At 55.1% G+C, this 12,985-nt stretch overlaps 1 protein-coding gene across 2 annotated transcripts in view; it reads right to left on the reverse strand.

Moving 5' to 3' along the window:
- Positions 1–661: 661 nt before the first annotated feature.
- The window catches only part of Xylt2 (xylosyltransferase 2), a 14,171-nt gene continuing 1,847 nt past the window's right edge, over positions 662–12,985 (reverse strand). The window contains exons 2-11 of one of the 2 annotated variants that reach the window (XM_005350598.2): positions 7,189–7,681; positions 6,799–6,974; positions 6,383–6,585; positions 5,891–5,971; positions 5,500–5,716; positions 5,236–5,412; positions 4,750–5,012; positions 4,283–4,478; positions 3,384–3,717; positions 662–1,788 (exon numbers count right to left, since the gene is read on the reverse strand). In XM_005350598.2, coding sequence (XP_005350655.1) covers positions 1,466–1,788; positions 3,384–3,717; positions 4,283–4,478; positions 4,750–5,012; positions 5,236–5,412; positions 5,500–5,716; positions 5,891–5,971; positions 6,383–6,585; positions 6,799–6,974; positions 7,189–7,681 — 2,463 coding nt within the window. In that variant the 3' untranslated portion in view covers positions 662–1,465. Of the gene's footprint in view, positions 1,789–3,383; positions 3,718–4,273; positions 4,479–4,749; positions 5,013–5,235; positions 5,413–5,499; positions 5,717–5,890; positions 5,972–6,382; positions 6,586–6,798; positions 6,975–7,188; positions 7,682–12,985 lie in introns of both variants that reach the window. The other variant, XM_026780675.1, reaches the window with a different exon arrangement.

Genomic DNA, 12,985 nt, shown 5'->3' on the forward strand with positions numbered 1-12,985 from the left:
GGCAAGAAAGATGAAGCTTTGGAGGATGGGCCTCAGTGATGCTGAAGGCCCCTAAGCCAGCATTTACTGCAGTCTGGCCAGTGGTGGGGTAGTGTCAGGGCGGGGTGCACTTTAGAACTAAATGCCACTAATGCTGGCCTGCTGGGCAGCAATGAGGAATCTAAGCCTCCCAGAGCCCATTTTCCCGCAGAAAGAAGACTGCGCTGGAGAGCCATCCACGGCCTGGGTGGATTTTTCAACTGTTCGTGCTATAGGGATTCTTACTATTTCAAGGCTACCAAAGAACCAGCTAAGATTCCTAGAAAGCCCAGGGATCAGCCACAGCTCCCTCGTACGCAGGAAGAAATGTGGAGCCTCAGTGTGCTGGCTAGTTTGTCAACTTGACACATGCTAGGAGCACCTGGGAAGGGGGTACCTCAACTGAGAAAATGCCTCTGTTAATGGGTGTCAGGAGTCCTGCCACTGTGGGTAGCACCAGCCCTGGGAGCTGACCAAGAGACTGGGGGGCGAGCCAATGAGCAGCATTCTTCATGGTCTGTGGTTAGTACCTGCCTCCAAGCTTCTGCCCTGGCTTCCCTTTATGATGGACTGTAAGCTGTAAGATGAAATAAACCCCGCCCTCCCCATGCTTTTAGCCATGGTCTTTAGCATAGCAGCAGAAAGTAAACAAGGACATTCAGCGTGGAGAGATAGAGATATATTTCCTCTGTTGCATATTTCAGACTTCACACTGAGCTTCAGGCACAACGCGACTCCCAGTTCTGAGCGCCATGACAGTCTTCCCGCACTGCCAGTGGGGCTCCCTCTTCCAGGATGCACGTGGGAAACTGGACGGATCTCAGCAGGCTCTGACGCCCTGCATTTATAGGGCAGGGTGTACTGGAAAGCCTGAAAGCCAGCCTCACCCCTACCCTAGGGTCTCCTGGCTACCAGACGAGCGAGCAGCTGTCCCACTAAAGCCCAGCTCCACAGTAGCCCCCAAATCACCCGTTCTGGCCTCAGAGCCTGATGGGACATTTGTGCCTCTTAAGATCCTCAGCTGGGAACCCATTGGCCCAGGCTGGGGATGGAGGCTCTGGAGAGCGAGGCAGACAAAACCTCTCCAGAGCAGGAGCAGATGGGCTCGGTGTGCTCCCCACGGCCACAGCCCACTTTCTGGGCCTGCTCTGAGCCCTATTGCACATCTTCCTCCTCGTCACTCATTTTAAATTTAAAAAAAGTACAAACTAGAGAGGGGCAGAGGAAGCGCTCCCCCCTCGTGGTTCCGGCGGACCTCTGACCTCTTGCAGGGCCATTAGCAGTAGTGAGCACTACACCCACCAGCCCTGCCCTCGGTGCAGGTTCCTGATGGCTCTCACGGGCACACTGCCTGGGCCTCTGGTTCTGGTCTGTGGGAGAGATGTCCCTCCGTTGTCGATAAGGTGCAATTCCCCGGCTCCTCCGGGTTGTGCTGGCTGGGGCCCTGCTACCTGAGTCGCCCATCAGCTTTGACAGGCCCCAGCTCTGATTTAGGGTCAGGAGACAGAGAGCTCCAGCTCGTCAGTCTGCAGAGCTCCAGGGAGGGACAAGCAGAGGGGCCTATGGCACACAATCCTGCTACAGACCAGAAACTACTCAGCTCCCCATCTGTCCAGGCCTCAAGTGCAGGACCCGTAAGCTCTGTGTGCCTCTTGGCAGCCTCCTCCATGGTCTCTGGCTGAGGCAGGTTCAGGATGCCACTTAGGCCCTGGAAACTCTGCTCCATGTATTCATTGTGGGGTGGTCCAGCGTGCAGCCAGCTGGCATCATCTGCAGGTACAGAACAAGCAGTTAGGCATGCCCTTCAGTCCACAGAGGCCAGTCCATAGGAGTCGGGGCTGGACACACAAGTTCCCATCTTAACCTTACCATGGGGGTCTCATCTTACAAAGTGGACTGGGGCTGAGCTAAGGAACTTTCTATGCCTATAATAAAATCATCAGTTGTGGCCAGGGGGTGGTGGCACACACTTTTATCCTCAGCACTCCGGAGGCAGAGGCAGGTGGATCTCTGAGTTCAAGGCCAGCATTACCTACAGAGCGAGTTCCAGGACAGCCAGGGCTGTTACAAAGTGAAACCTTGTCTCAAAAAACCAACAAGCAAGTCATCGGTTGTATAAAACCCAAGTGGTACTGAGCCTGGTCACTCACACTTATAGCTCTAACAAATAGGAGACCGAGGCAGGAAGATTGCAAGAGTTTGAAGCCAGAATGGGCTATTCAGTGAGTTCCAGGCAGCCTGGAATCCATTTTAAGACAGTGTCTCAGTAAATAAATAAGCAAAATTAAAAAGTAAGCATTCCTAAATTACTAACTTTAGGATTTTTATTTTAAGCTGAGGTCAGAACCCTGGTCTTAGTGAGCTAAATCCCCGACCCTCCAACTTTAGACTCAGGTTAAACAAGGCACTTCTTGACCATAGTAGCTCTCAGACCCCTTGGTAGCCTGTTCTCTACACGGAGCTGGCTTGACTTGGCTTTCCTTCCCACCCCCCTCTGCACCTTCTTCACCTCTACTCTATCCTCCCGTGCAGACACGAGCCAAGTTCATACCTCGGCTTAGAACATGCTCGACCTTTGTCCTCTGAGGTTTAGTCCCAGGCCTACCTGCAGAGCTGACTGCTCAGCCTGCTGTCTCCTTCATGAGGAAGTGACTTGCCTGCCCTGTATCTGTCCCAGGCCCTCGTCCTTATATCTCTGGGTTACTCCTGCTCTTCCTCGCCTTCTTGGGATCGGGTGCAGTGGGGAAAGGAAACAGCTACCCATGGGGACGTCACTCATCACCACTCTCAGCCAGCATTCATTCCGGCACCTCCAGAGGTAAGCCCTGCAGGAGGATGCTCAGCTTCCAGCTGCCCATGGCCTGTCCCTTTAGCCCCAGCCAAATCACCAGGAGGCCGTGTGAATCTGGTCATCCCAAGCTGCGTGGGACCGAGCGTCTCAAGGCTGCACGGAGAGCATTATGTATGGAGGAGCATCAGAGACCGGGCAGGCTGAGGGACAAGATGCCCTTAGTCCTCAGTGAGAGCGGAAGCATTTTCAGGGCACTCTGAAGGAAAGCCCCACATTATTCTAATAATTTTCTTTTTGCACTAAATCTGGCTTGAATGACTTGTCCCAGTCACCTACGGGTGTCCCATAGTTGGACCAATGAAAAGGCTGAGTGAGTCATTCCCTAAGCCCAGGGCCCAGCTGTAAGGGTAGAGCCACATTTCCAACTGCAGTCAGCCTGACTCTGGCTTCCCTTCCCCCACTACCACAATACAGGGACGAAGACCACAGCCCTGCCTTCCCCCTCTACCACTCAGCCACAGGACCAGCACCCTGGGAAACCCTGGTCTGCCTGGGATCTGGGCATCATCCTCACCTTTCCTGAGAGGTAGTTTGCGGTTGAAGGTCAACGGCAGCACAAGGAAGCGGGTCTCACCCAGGGGCTCCCAGAACTGAAGCAAGCGAACAGTCCAGGCTCCTGGCCGCAGCGGCCGGCTCAGTGGGGGCTTGTACTGTGTGACCTCAGTGTCCGCATCTACCGTGATGTCATATGACGTGGCCACAACATAGGTGGGGTCAATCCAGACCACAGTGGCTGTGAGGTTGGGGCCCCGGGCCCAGCGCTGCATAGCTACAGGTTCATCCAGGGGTCCCAGCAGGCCCCCAAAATTCCGGAAGAGACGTTCTTTGGGGTCCCACTCAGTGCCAACCTGCAGGGAGGGAGGCAGCTGGGCAGAAGCCTAGGAGAAGTTCTTCTATCTGCTCTCATGCCGCCTCTTCTGGTGTAACCCCAGGTGAGTCACTACCGCTTTCAGGTTCCCTATCTTCAAACTGAAGGGGCGGGTCTACAACTGAAACCTCTCCCCAGCTCCGAGGTTTATTCCAGGCTGCCACCTGAACCCTTCTGCAATGGTGGGGCCCATAAAGGCAGACCACCCCCCACAAAGCCAGAACCTGTAGGAAAGGACACCCGAAGCTCATCTGGACTGTCCAAGCCCCAGGAATCCTTGCACTTTAGGCGATGAGAACCGACAGTTCCATCCCTAGCCCCTGTGTCATCTGAGAGGACCCCTTAGTGTATGCCTGTGAGGGTGGCATGGGTCTATCTGTGCCGGCATCCCCAAGGTTGCCGTGATCGGGAAAGCAGAGCCCAGAGAGCCCAGCCCATAAAGGTCTGATGGAGTCCTTACCCCTCCCTTGGTGTCTGTCCCTCTCTTCCCACTCCCTGCGTCTTGCTGGGGGTCAGGAGAAACCAAGGGGGAGGACCTGTCCCACCTCCAGACTCTGGAGCCGGCTGGCCTGGTCATTGCGCCCCAACAGTTTCAGCGACCCCTGGGGCATCAGCCACATCTCAAGCGTCTCTGCTGGCCCCTGGGCTGAGGGCTGCACCGCCTGCGTCACCAGGTAGCCCTGGAAATGGTCGTCATAGAAATACAGGTGCACGCTGGACGGCAACCCCCTGGGCTCAAACCTAGGAAGGTTTCAGCAGGGAGAAAGGAGATGCCATCAGCACACCTGACACCACCCTGAGTCCCAGGGAGGGACACTGGGGAGCCCTGGCCCCAGGACTTTCTTTGGTTCCAAATCTCACACCCCATATGGTCCTTTTTTTACCCAGCTTTAAAAAAAATTTTTCCCTGCCGGGGCTTACTCTAAACAGGAGCTGTCTCTGATTTGTGTCCTCTCTTAAAGTACCATACTCTAAGGGCCTGCTATATGTCAGAAGGGGTGGGGGCTCTTACCTGCAGAGTGCAGTGGCCTGTGGGGGTACAGCAGTAGCAGCATGACGCAGGCTGAGACGGGCAAAGGCTGTGTAAGCGGTGAGTAAGACATCGCTGAGTCCACCAGGGCCATCAGCCACGTCATAGGTGTTCTCCCAGTAGGCCTTGAGGGCTGGGGTGCTGGGTGGGTAGCTGCCATACAGGTGGAAGTCCAAAATTTCCAGGACTTCCTGATTCACAGTTGACTCAAACTTCCGGGCAAAGAAGGTGGGTCTGGAGACTTGCTGGGGAGGAAGAGACAAAAAGATGAAGGGTTCTGCGGGCCCCAGAACACAGCAGGGAGCAGGGGCTGCTCCCTCAGAACTTTCTAGTTCTGTCCCTGACTTTTCCACATGCTGCTGCGGGCCCAGCTCCAAGGAGCTAGCTGCCCCAGGTGGAAACCCACCCTGCCCTTCTGACCCAGAACGCTTGTGGGGGAAAAAGCTGGGTCACAGGCTTCTCAGGTACCTGAAGCCTCAGGAAGTCCTGCGGCTTGAAGTCGTTGGGAGAGCAGCCACACCAGTCCACAATGTGCTTGTACTGGCATTTGCAGCCCAGCTTACGGTTCCAGTTGGTGACACGCAAGTTGTTGTCCACAAGGCTCTCACAGGCCGGGCTGTTCTCCAGCACTGTGTGGAAGAAGGACTGCACGTGGCAGGAGAGGGGGACGGGTGAACCACGGGCCATTCAACCAGTGCCCTCCCTGGCTTTGGCGCCTACTAGGTCACCCACCTCGGCGGGAAGCAACGTGTAGGTATAAAACTGGCGAAGCTGGGCCACGAGGGGATCGTCTGTGTACACCACATATTCCACAAAGCTGCGTGTCAGCACGAACCAGTCAGAGCCGCCATCCACCACGATGCCCGCTGGGATCTGCCGTTCACCCAGGCGCCACATGTGGGAATCACACTCGTGGAAAAGCCGGTCCAGGCCTTGCTTCTTGATGAACCTGAGGGGGGTCCCACAGAAAGGAGCCTGAGCCTTCCTTCTACCTGGCAGGGAGCATGCCTTCACCTATGACTGGGTTAGGGGCTTTACAACCCAGGGCTGGGGCCATCAGGTGCCCTTGGGTGGGAGGCACCGTGCAAGACATCAGGGCCCCCTTCCCCACCACCTGTCTCACCTGGAATTGTCTCGCCCATGTGACTTGAGGAAATTCTTGTCCCGGTTCTTGGATAAGAATGCCACCAGCTCCTCGTTTGTCCTGGTGAGGGAAGGAATTTGTGTAGCCGGGGCTCAGTCCCTGTCCCCGAACAGATGCCTCTAGCCCGAATGACCTTTACCTCTTTCCTTCCTTTCTCACAGGAGCTACATCACGTGCCTGCCCCTTGTCTGGGGAGATGATACCTGAGGAACCCAGAGAAGACGCCATCCCTCCTCCACCTTTGCTATCTGACCCGGCGCTCCGGGTCCAAGCCTCTGGCTCTTCCTCTCCATTTCTTATTAATCCCTGATCATCAGGACACCGCTCACTAGCCTCACACCCCAGTTCTCGCCTGGGGTCAAGGGACCAGGTCTGGGTTGTGGGGACTTCAGAATGCAATGGCAAGCAAACAAAATGGAACCCACGGCCCTGATGCCACCAATGGGACTCCACACCCACCCATCCTCACACCTGGTTGGATAGTCAGTGGCACTCAGGTTGATGAAGAAGTCCCAGGCCCAGCCAGGGATTTCCAGCAGGTCCTTCATGCTCCGCAGGTACATCCTCAGAAGGCTGGCCCCGCCCCAGATGGTGACCATGCGCCAAGGAGTCACCCGCACGTTATCATAGTGCTGGGCCAGCTCCACCACCTCCCGGTACAGGTAGTTGGACCGCTGAGGAAGAAAGGGATGGATGGTCAGGAGATGGAGCGGGGCACCAGGGCTGGAGCCCCCACCCAACATCTGAGAACAGCCATCTTATCCTCGACCAGTCTGGACCTCAACTATAGTTATCTGAGCCAACCTTTCTCTAGACGACCTGTCTACAACCTCCAGAGTGTCTGCTCCGCTCACCCAGATCCTCTGGGTCTCCCCGGACCACAGTACCTTATCCACGTGGATATAAAAGAAGTGCTGCTCATGGTAGACAGCCTTGAGAAGACGCTTGAGCTGGCGGATGGCACGGCCATGAACCACCAGCATGTAGGCGATGCGGACTGGAGGGCCACCGACAGGCTGCTGGGCCCGAGTCTCTTCCCACTGGATGCCAGGGCTCATCTTGCCTGAGTGGAGCAGACAGGGACATTGGTGAGATGGGGGAAAGGCTACCTGCCTGCCTCCCAATAGGAGAACCCTAGACATGGAGACCTGGTCCCAGGTCCCCCTCTGCCAACTGACTTTAGACAAGAAGGGCCATCTGGGAAATGAGCAAGAAGACCTGGGCCATATCACCTCCCATCAGTTCCTAGGAAGGACCAGAGTACCCTATTCCCTCACCAGGCAGCTGGCAGTGCCGGGGCACAGCCTTGGGCATGAGGCTCCCAGCTTGGTGTAGGCACACTACGTTGGCGATCTCCTGTTGGCATTGCTTGGTGCTGGCCCGGGCCAGTGCTGACAGTGCATCCTTGCCCACAATCTCACACTTTGGAGTGAAGCTGTTGTCCGTGGGTTGGGGGGCCCCCTCTACGCTCCCTGTGTCTCCATGTGGTGGGAAGCCAGCAGCTCCCATCAGTGCCTCCCCAGCTGCTGCTCCACTCAGGTTCTGGCGGCCTGGCGCCTCTGGAGGTGGGGCAGGCGGGACCCGGCGGCTAGCTCTTTGGCGGCTGGTTACTGCTCGTACCACCTTGGCCACAGGCACGCCTGGGCTCTCAGCACGGCCCCGCCAGCGCCCATGCCTTTTACCAGCACTGCTCCTGCGCCCTGCAGAGCTGTCTGTGTCCTTAGAGCCCTCGCCAGGGTCTAGTGGCCGTGGCTTCCTCTGCCGTCCTTTCTGTAAAAGACATGCAGATCATAGTTAGTCATTCACCTTTTCCCCCCGGCCGCAAGTTCAATTTTGGCCGAGATCACTTTGAATTGTAGAAGCTCTTCGCCATCATATACCTAGAAGAGTCCTGCTCACTCAATAACTGTACAAACAGCGACACCTCAGAGGCAGCTGGCTGAGGTGGCTTCCATATCACACATCGCATAGCACGGTACTTCCTTCACCTGCTCTGGGCTCACGCCACTTTCTCTTTCAGCATATTTTAAATACATGTCCATGCCTTCTCCAAGAAACCCTGCAGGGGACCCAGGAGTGCCCCCACTGAAATCCATGCCTCCTACCGGGGGCTGTCTGGGAAGACAGCCTCACCGCCACTTGCATCCAACACTCCCCTGAGGCTGCAACAGGGGAGTAGCTCAGGAGGGAGGAGGGAGCAGTCATGAAGCCTGAGACTCTACTATTGGATGGATCTCCAGGAAGCTGAGGCAAGGGGCTTTGCTGAAGCTACCCTGTGAATAACAGGGGGACCCAAGTAGGAGGTGGCACAAAACAAGTCTGTCAGGCAAGCCCAAAGAGGGGCAGGAAGCTCCATAGCCCCCAAACGCAGCCCTGTGGTCAGCTCCATGGGCTCTCCTGCGTCAGGACTGCCTGTGGCCACCAAGGCAATCTATCCCTGGCTGGAAACCTGAGGTCCAGCTAGCTGAAGGCCCACAGCTGGAGGCGGTCAACCTCTGTATTTGTGACAGGATTTCTCAGGTGGACAGCCACCTCATCTGCCCCAGAGCAGGGGTACACTGAGCTCAGAGACCAGCGATGTTCCCCTAGCAGACTGTAAACTGAGAAGCCACGTCAGACCATCTCCCCAGGGGCTGGTAGAATAGCTGGCACATGAAGGACATTTGGCTAATGCCTGTGAGTGGGAAGGGACAGGGGTAAGGGGAGTCCCGTGAGTGCTCTGGCCTGCTGTTACCTCACCACCAAGACCCTCAGCTGGGAAAGTGGGGATCAAATGAGACATCAGCTGTGGAACGGCAGCCAGAGAGGCCATCGCTCTTGCCTGTCCCTTTCCTCTCGCCATCCTGCCAGCCCCCTGCCTCTGCTCTGGCACTCTGTGCCCTTGTTCACGCTGAGCCCTACAGACACATGCCTCGCTCAAGCAGAGGCACCTGGATCCTTCCCACCCCGGCCACTCATCAGTCTCCTGGCTCCCAGGGCGGACCCTGCGGCCTGTCCTTAGACTCCAGCCTGCCTCTCACCCTCTACCTTACACCATCCGTATCCCAGGTTTACCTCTTTGGACTGGAATGCTCCCTTGAACCTTCAGGCATGGGATGAGCAGCCTTCTTGCCATCTCCCACGGAGTCCAAACGCCTACTATTCCTCCCTCCCCACTACTCTCTGTTTTTACATCTCAGCAAATGACAACCTTTTGTGGCTCAAATCGAATGTGCCAGGAGCCCGATGTTTTCTTTGGGGGAGACAGACAGGTGGCACCGAGGAAGAGGGAAAGAACCACATGATGCTAAGCAAATGCTCTACCACTAAGCTACAGCCCCCAGCCCCGACCTCAAATTTGATTCTTCTCTCCCTATACTCCACATCACTATCTCCCCACTGTGCTCACCTTGATCTCCTGACACCCTGGCGCATGCGCCTGTCCCTTCCTGTCTCTCCTTATCACAGCCACCAGAATTCCTTTTAGAACTTTTCTTTTTCTTTCGTTTTGGCTTTTCAAGACAGGGGTTCTCTGTGTAACAGCCCTGGAACTTGCTTGGTAGACCAGGCTGGCCTCAAACTCACTGAGATCCACCTGCCTCCCAAGTGCTGGGATAAAGGCGTGCGTGCGCCACTACCTCCTGGCTAGAACTTTTTTTGTTGTTGTTGTTGTAGTTTCTGGTTTTTGTTTTGTCATTTAATTTTTTTCCTAGAAAAGAAAAACACAACCAGAGGCATTTATATGACAAACTATCAGTGTCAGAATGGAAGGGGAAAGAGAAAGAAAAGCCAGAGGAACCGGAAGCTAGTAAAGAGTGGACTCCAAATCACAGGACCAGTCCATGGGTGGAGTCCTCATTCACTTTGGGACGCACGTTTGGTGTCTGGTCTTCCCGCCTGTCCCCTCAGATGCTGCCACAGAGAGAGCTGGCCACACACTTCAGAAACCTGACAATGATGAGCTCAGGACTTCACAGAAAGGTAGTCTTAATTTAACTCCTTGACTTTGTGCTCAGGTATCACCTGGCAGCTTTCTTGCCTCAGAGAAGGGTCTGGAAGAATGGGAGAGTCACTCTGGGGTACACTTTGGCATCACAGCAGGGGGCTCCAAACACATGCTTTCTTACGGGCACACTTGGTCTTCATCTGCACAGCCGTTTGTCCGCATACTCGCCACTCCTTCTGGCCAAAGAATGGGGAGGTGCTGGCTAGAACTTTTTAATATTTATTTGTTATTTTCATGTGTTTTGCCTGCATGTATGTGTACCACAAGTGTGCAGTGCACAATGGAGGCCAGAAGAGGGCGCTGGATTCTCCTGGGACTGGAAATACAGTTGTGAGCTGCCATGTGGGTATTGGGAATTGAACTGTGGTCCTCTGGAAGAGCAGCCAGTGCTCTTAACTGCTGAGCCATCTCTCCAGCCCCTCCCTTTAGAACTTACATCCCCATGATGAGACCTGGCCAGTGGCCTCTCCTCTCAGGCTCTACAATAGCTAGCCTTCCCACCATCCTTCCCTGCATGTCTACGGAACTCTCTGCCTCATTCCCACCCCCCTCCTGGACCCAGGTAGCGTCCCTCCACCCCAACCACCATTACTGGCTCAAGTTCTGTATTGGCTATGCCTTCCGTCTAGGTGCTCTCCATGGACGCCCCACAGCTCAAACCCTTGCCTCCTCAAGTCGCTGCTCAGACTGTGTTTCTCAACAAGGCCTGCCTGGACTGAAAGCTCTAGCCTCCCTCGTCCCATTTTACTGTCCCCACAGAAATCTGATGATCGTGGATCGCGAACCAACAAAACGGCTTGGCAGATAAAGGCCCTTGCTAACAAGTCTGACAACCTGAGCTGGATCTCTGGGACTCACGTGGCGGAAGGAGAGAAATGACTCCCACAGACTGTCCTTTGAGCTCCATGTGGGTGCCAAGGCACAAGTTCACCCACCCACCCATCCACATATACACACAGAACGCAACAGTAATACATTTTCCTAAGAAACACGCTGATCTCTTCCACCATCCTAACGTGAACTTATATATTTTTCGTGCCCTTCTGTCTGTCGCTCACATGGCTGTAAACGCTGCCAGAGGGTGTTCAGCTTGTTTCTCCAGTGGCATATTCGGAGTCCAGAGGAGTGTGTCACAATCATAAACACTCAGTTAAGTCATGCTCAGATGAATGCCTGTAAAAGTCTTGGTGTGGGTACTGCGTTCACAAAGGTTGCTGTCCTTTTCATTATTACTGGGCACTGAGACAGCAATAGTCAACGTGAGGCCAAGGTTTAGGCTGTCACACATGGTGGACTCAGGGTGGAGTACAGTGTGAGCTTCCCCTGCCCTTTTTCATAGGAACAAGGAGGAGCCTGGGAGCTGCTTTCAGGTTCTCCACAGTACCCAGGCCCTTGTTCAGCACCCAGATGGCTCAGCGATGTCTTCAGAGGTGCCCAGTAGGTGTATCTCTGACTGCACTTATGTCTCAATGTCTGAGACAGAGTAGTCAGGAGACCCTGTTCCATATTCACGTTGAGGAGGGCACCCTGGGCTGGCCAACCTACAGAGTAGTGGCGTCTGACCCAGCCACACAGCAAGCACAGGAAGACATTCCCAAGATTAGGTGGGTAGCAAAGAGGAGTGAGTTCTAGGGGTCAAAGCCTGTATCAGTGCATCAGGAGGCTGGTGAAGAGGGTAGGGCAAAAGGGCACAGAGCCAGGCTGGCTGTGGTGGGAGACAGGATGTGAAAGGAAATAGGCAGGTTGGTGCCCCGCACTGCAGCAGGGAGCTGGCTGACCCTGAGAAGGACAATCCCAGAGGAGGCTAGGGACCAGAAGGCAGCAATAAGCAAACAGAAAGGCCCTGGTGGATAGCCAGCCCCAACTCCTGAACCCTCTCTGGCAGGTCCCAGCCTCAAGCTATGTCTCTTAACAGACTGCTGTCAATAGCAGGATGGTATATAGATCATGGGGAGGTCCCCTGGCTGGATGCATTCTGGCCTCAGAGACACCCCCGCCTCCCTGCCAAGGAGGCGTATAAAGTCCTCGGCCACTTCTGACTCTGAAAATCCTTGGATCCTCCCTAAGCCATGAAGAAAGCTCACACAGAAATGCTCACCCCCCACCCCCCCCACCCCACCCCTCCCCGGCCCACATACTCCCACCCCGGACTTCTCAGACTGCATTTAAAACAAGTGCTGAACGGATCCGTGAAAGCTTTGAATGCCGTCACGTGGCTCTTTGGGGGCTCGTGATCATCCCAGGTATCCACTCTCACCCCTCTGCCGGCAGCACAGTGCTTTCCTTAAATGCTCATTGGCTCCCGCTGTGCAGCTTTCCGCAGCACTTACAATAAAACCCACTCAAGTCCCTTTCTGTGGTCTCTTCGGCCATACAGGATGGAACCATCTTTGGGGAAAGTGCCCCACCCTCTACCCATTCATTCCCCAAGGATCCCCAGCTTAGCCCACTCTCCCGAGACCCCTCTGCTCAAACTCTCCTGCCCACCTCTTCCTGGAGGAAGCCGTTCCCAGCCTCCCAAGCTGACCCAGCCCCTCGTTATTCTAGCTTCCCTGCTCAGTCTGCCTCTCCCTGTAGACCGTCTGCCCTGCAGGCCAGGACTTCATCTATTCTTTATTTCTGTATTCCCCGTAGGAGCACAGTGCCTGACAGGAGAGAACTTCGTGTGTGCTGACAGGCTGAATGAATGAATGAATGAATGAATGAACATATGTCCCAGGGTGCAATGCTGAGACCATGTGTTATGTCCCGACAGCCTGGCAGGTGCTGAGAATTCCCCCAAGCCCTCACAGGGACAGCTTGACTTCCTGGTTTTCATCACCCAACAAAATCGGTGCCACTGTTACCCCCAAAAGAAAGAGAAGTGGCTGGAGGTAGTCCACCTGACAGCAGAGCCAGGACAAGGCCGTGAAGAGAGCGGGCTCTCTTGCGCGCTGACCTCAAATGCTACACTATGCTCTTTCACAACCCAGTCTGGTGAGGTGGCTGCCAGGGCTCCACAATTTTTATGCCATTGGGGACCTTTCTCCATTCCGGTCTAGGGTTCCTTTCTTAGCCAGGGTGTGTGTGTGTGTGTGTGTGTGTGTGTG

This window comes from Microtus ochrogaster, chromosome 7, assembly GCF_000317375.1.
Source record: "Microtus ochrogaster isolate Prairie Vole_2 chromosome 7, MicOch1.0, whole genome shotgun sequence".
Classification (NCBI taxonomy): Eukaryota; Metazoa; Chordata; class Mammalia; order Rodentia; family Cricetidae; genus Microtus; species Microtus ochrogaster.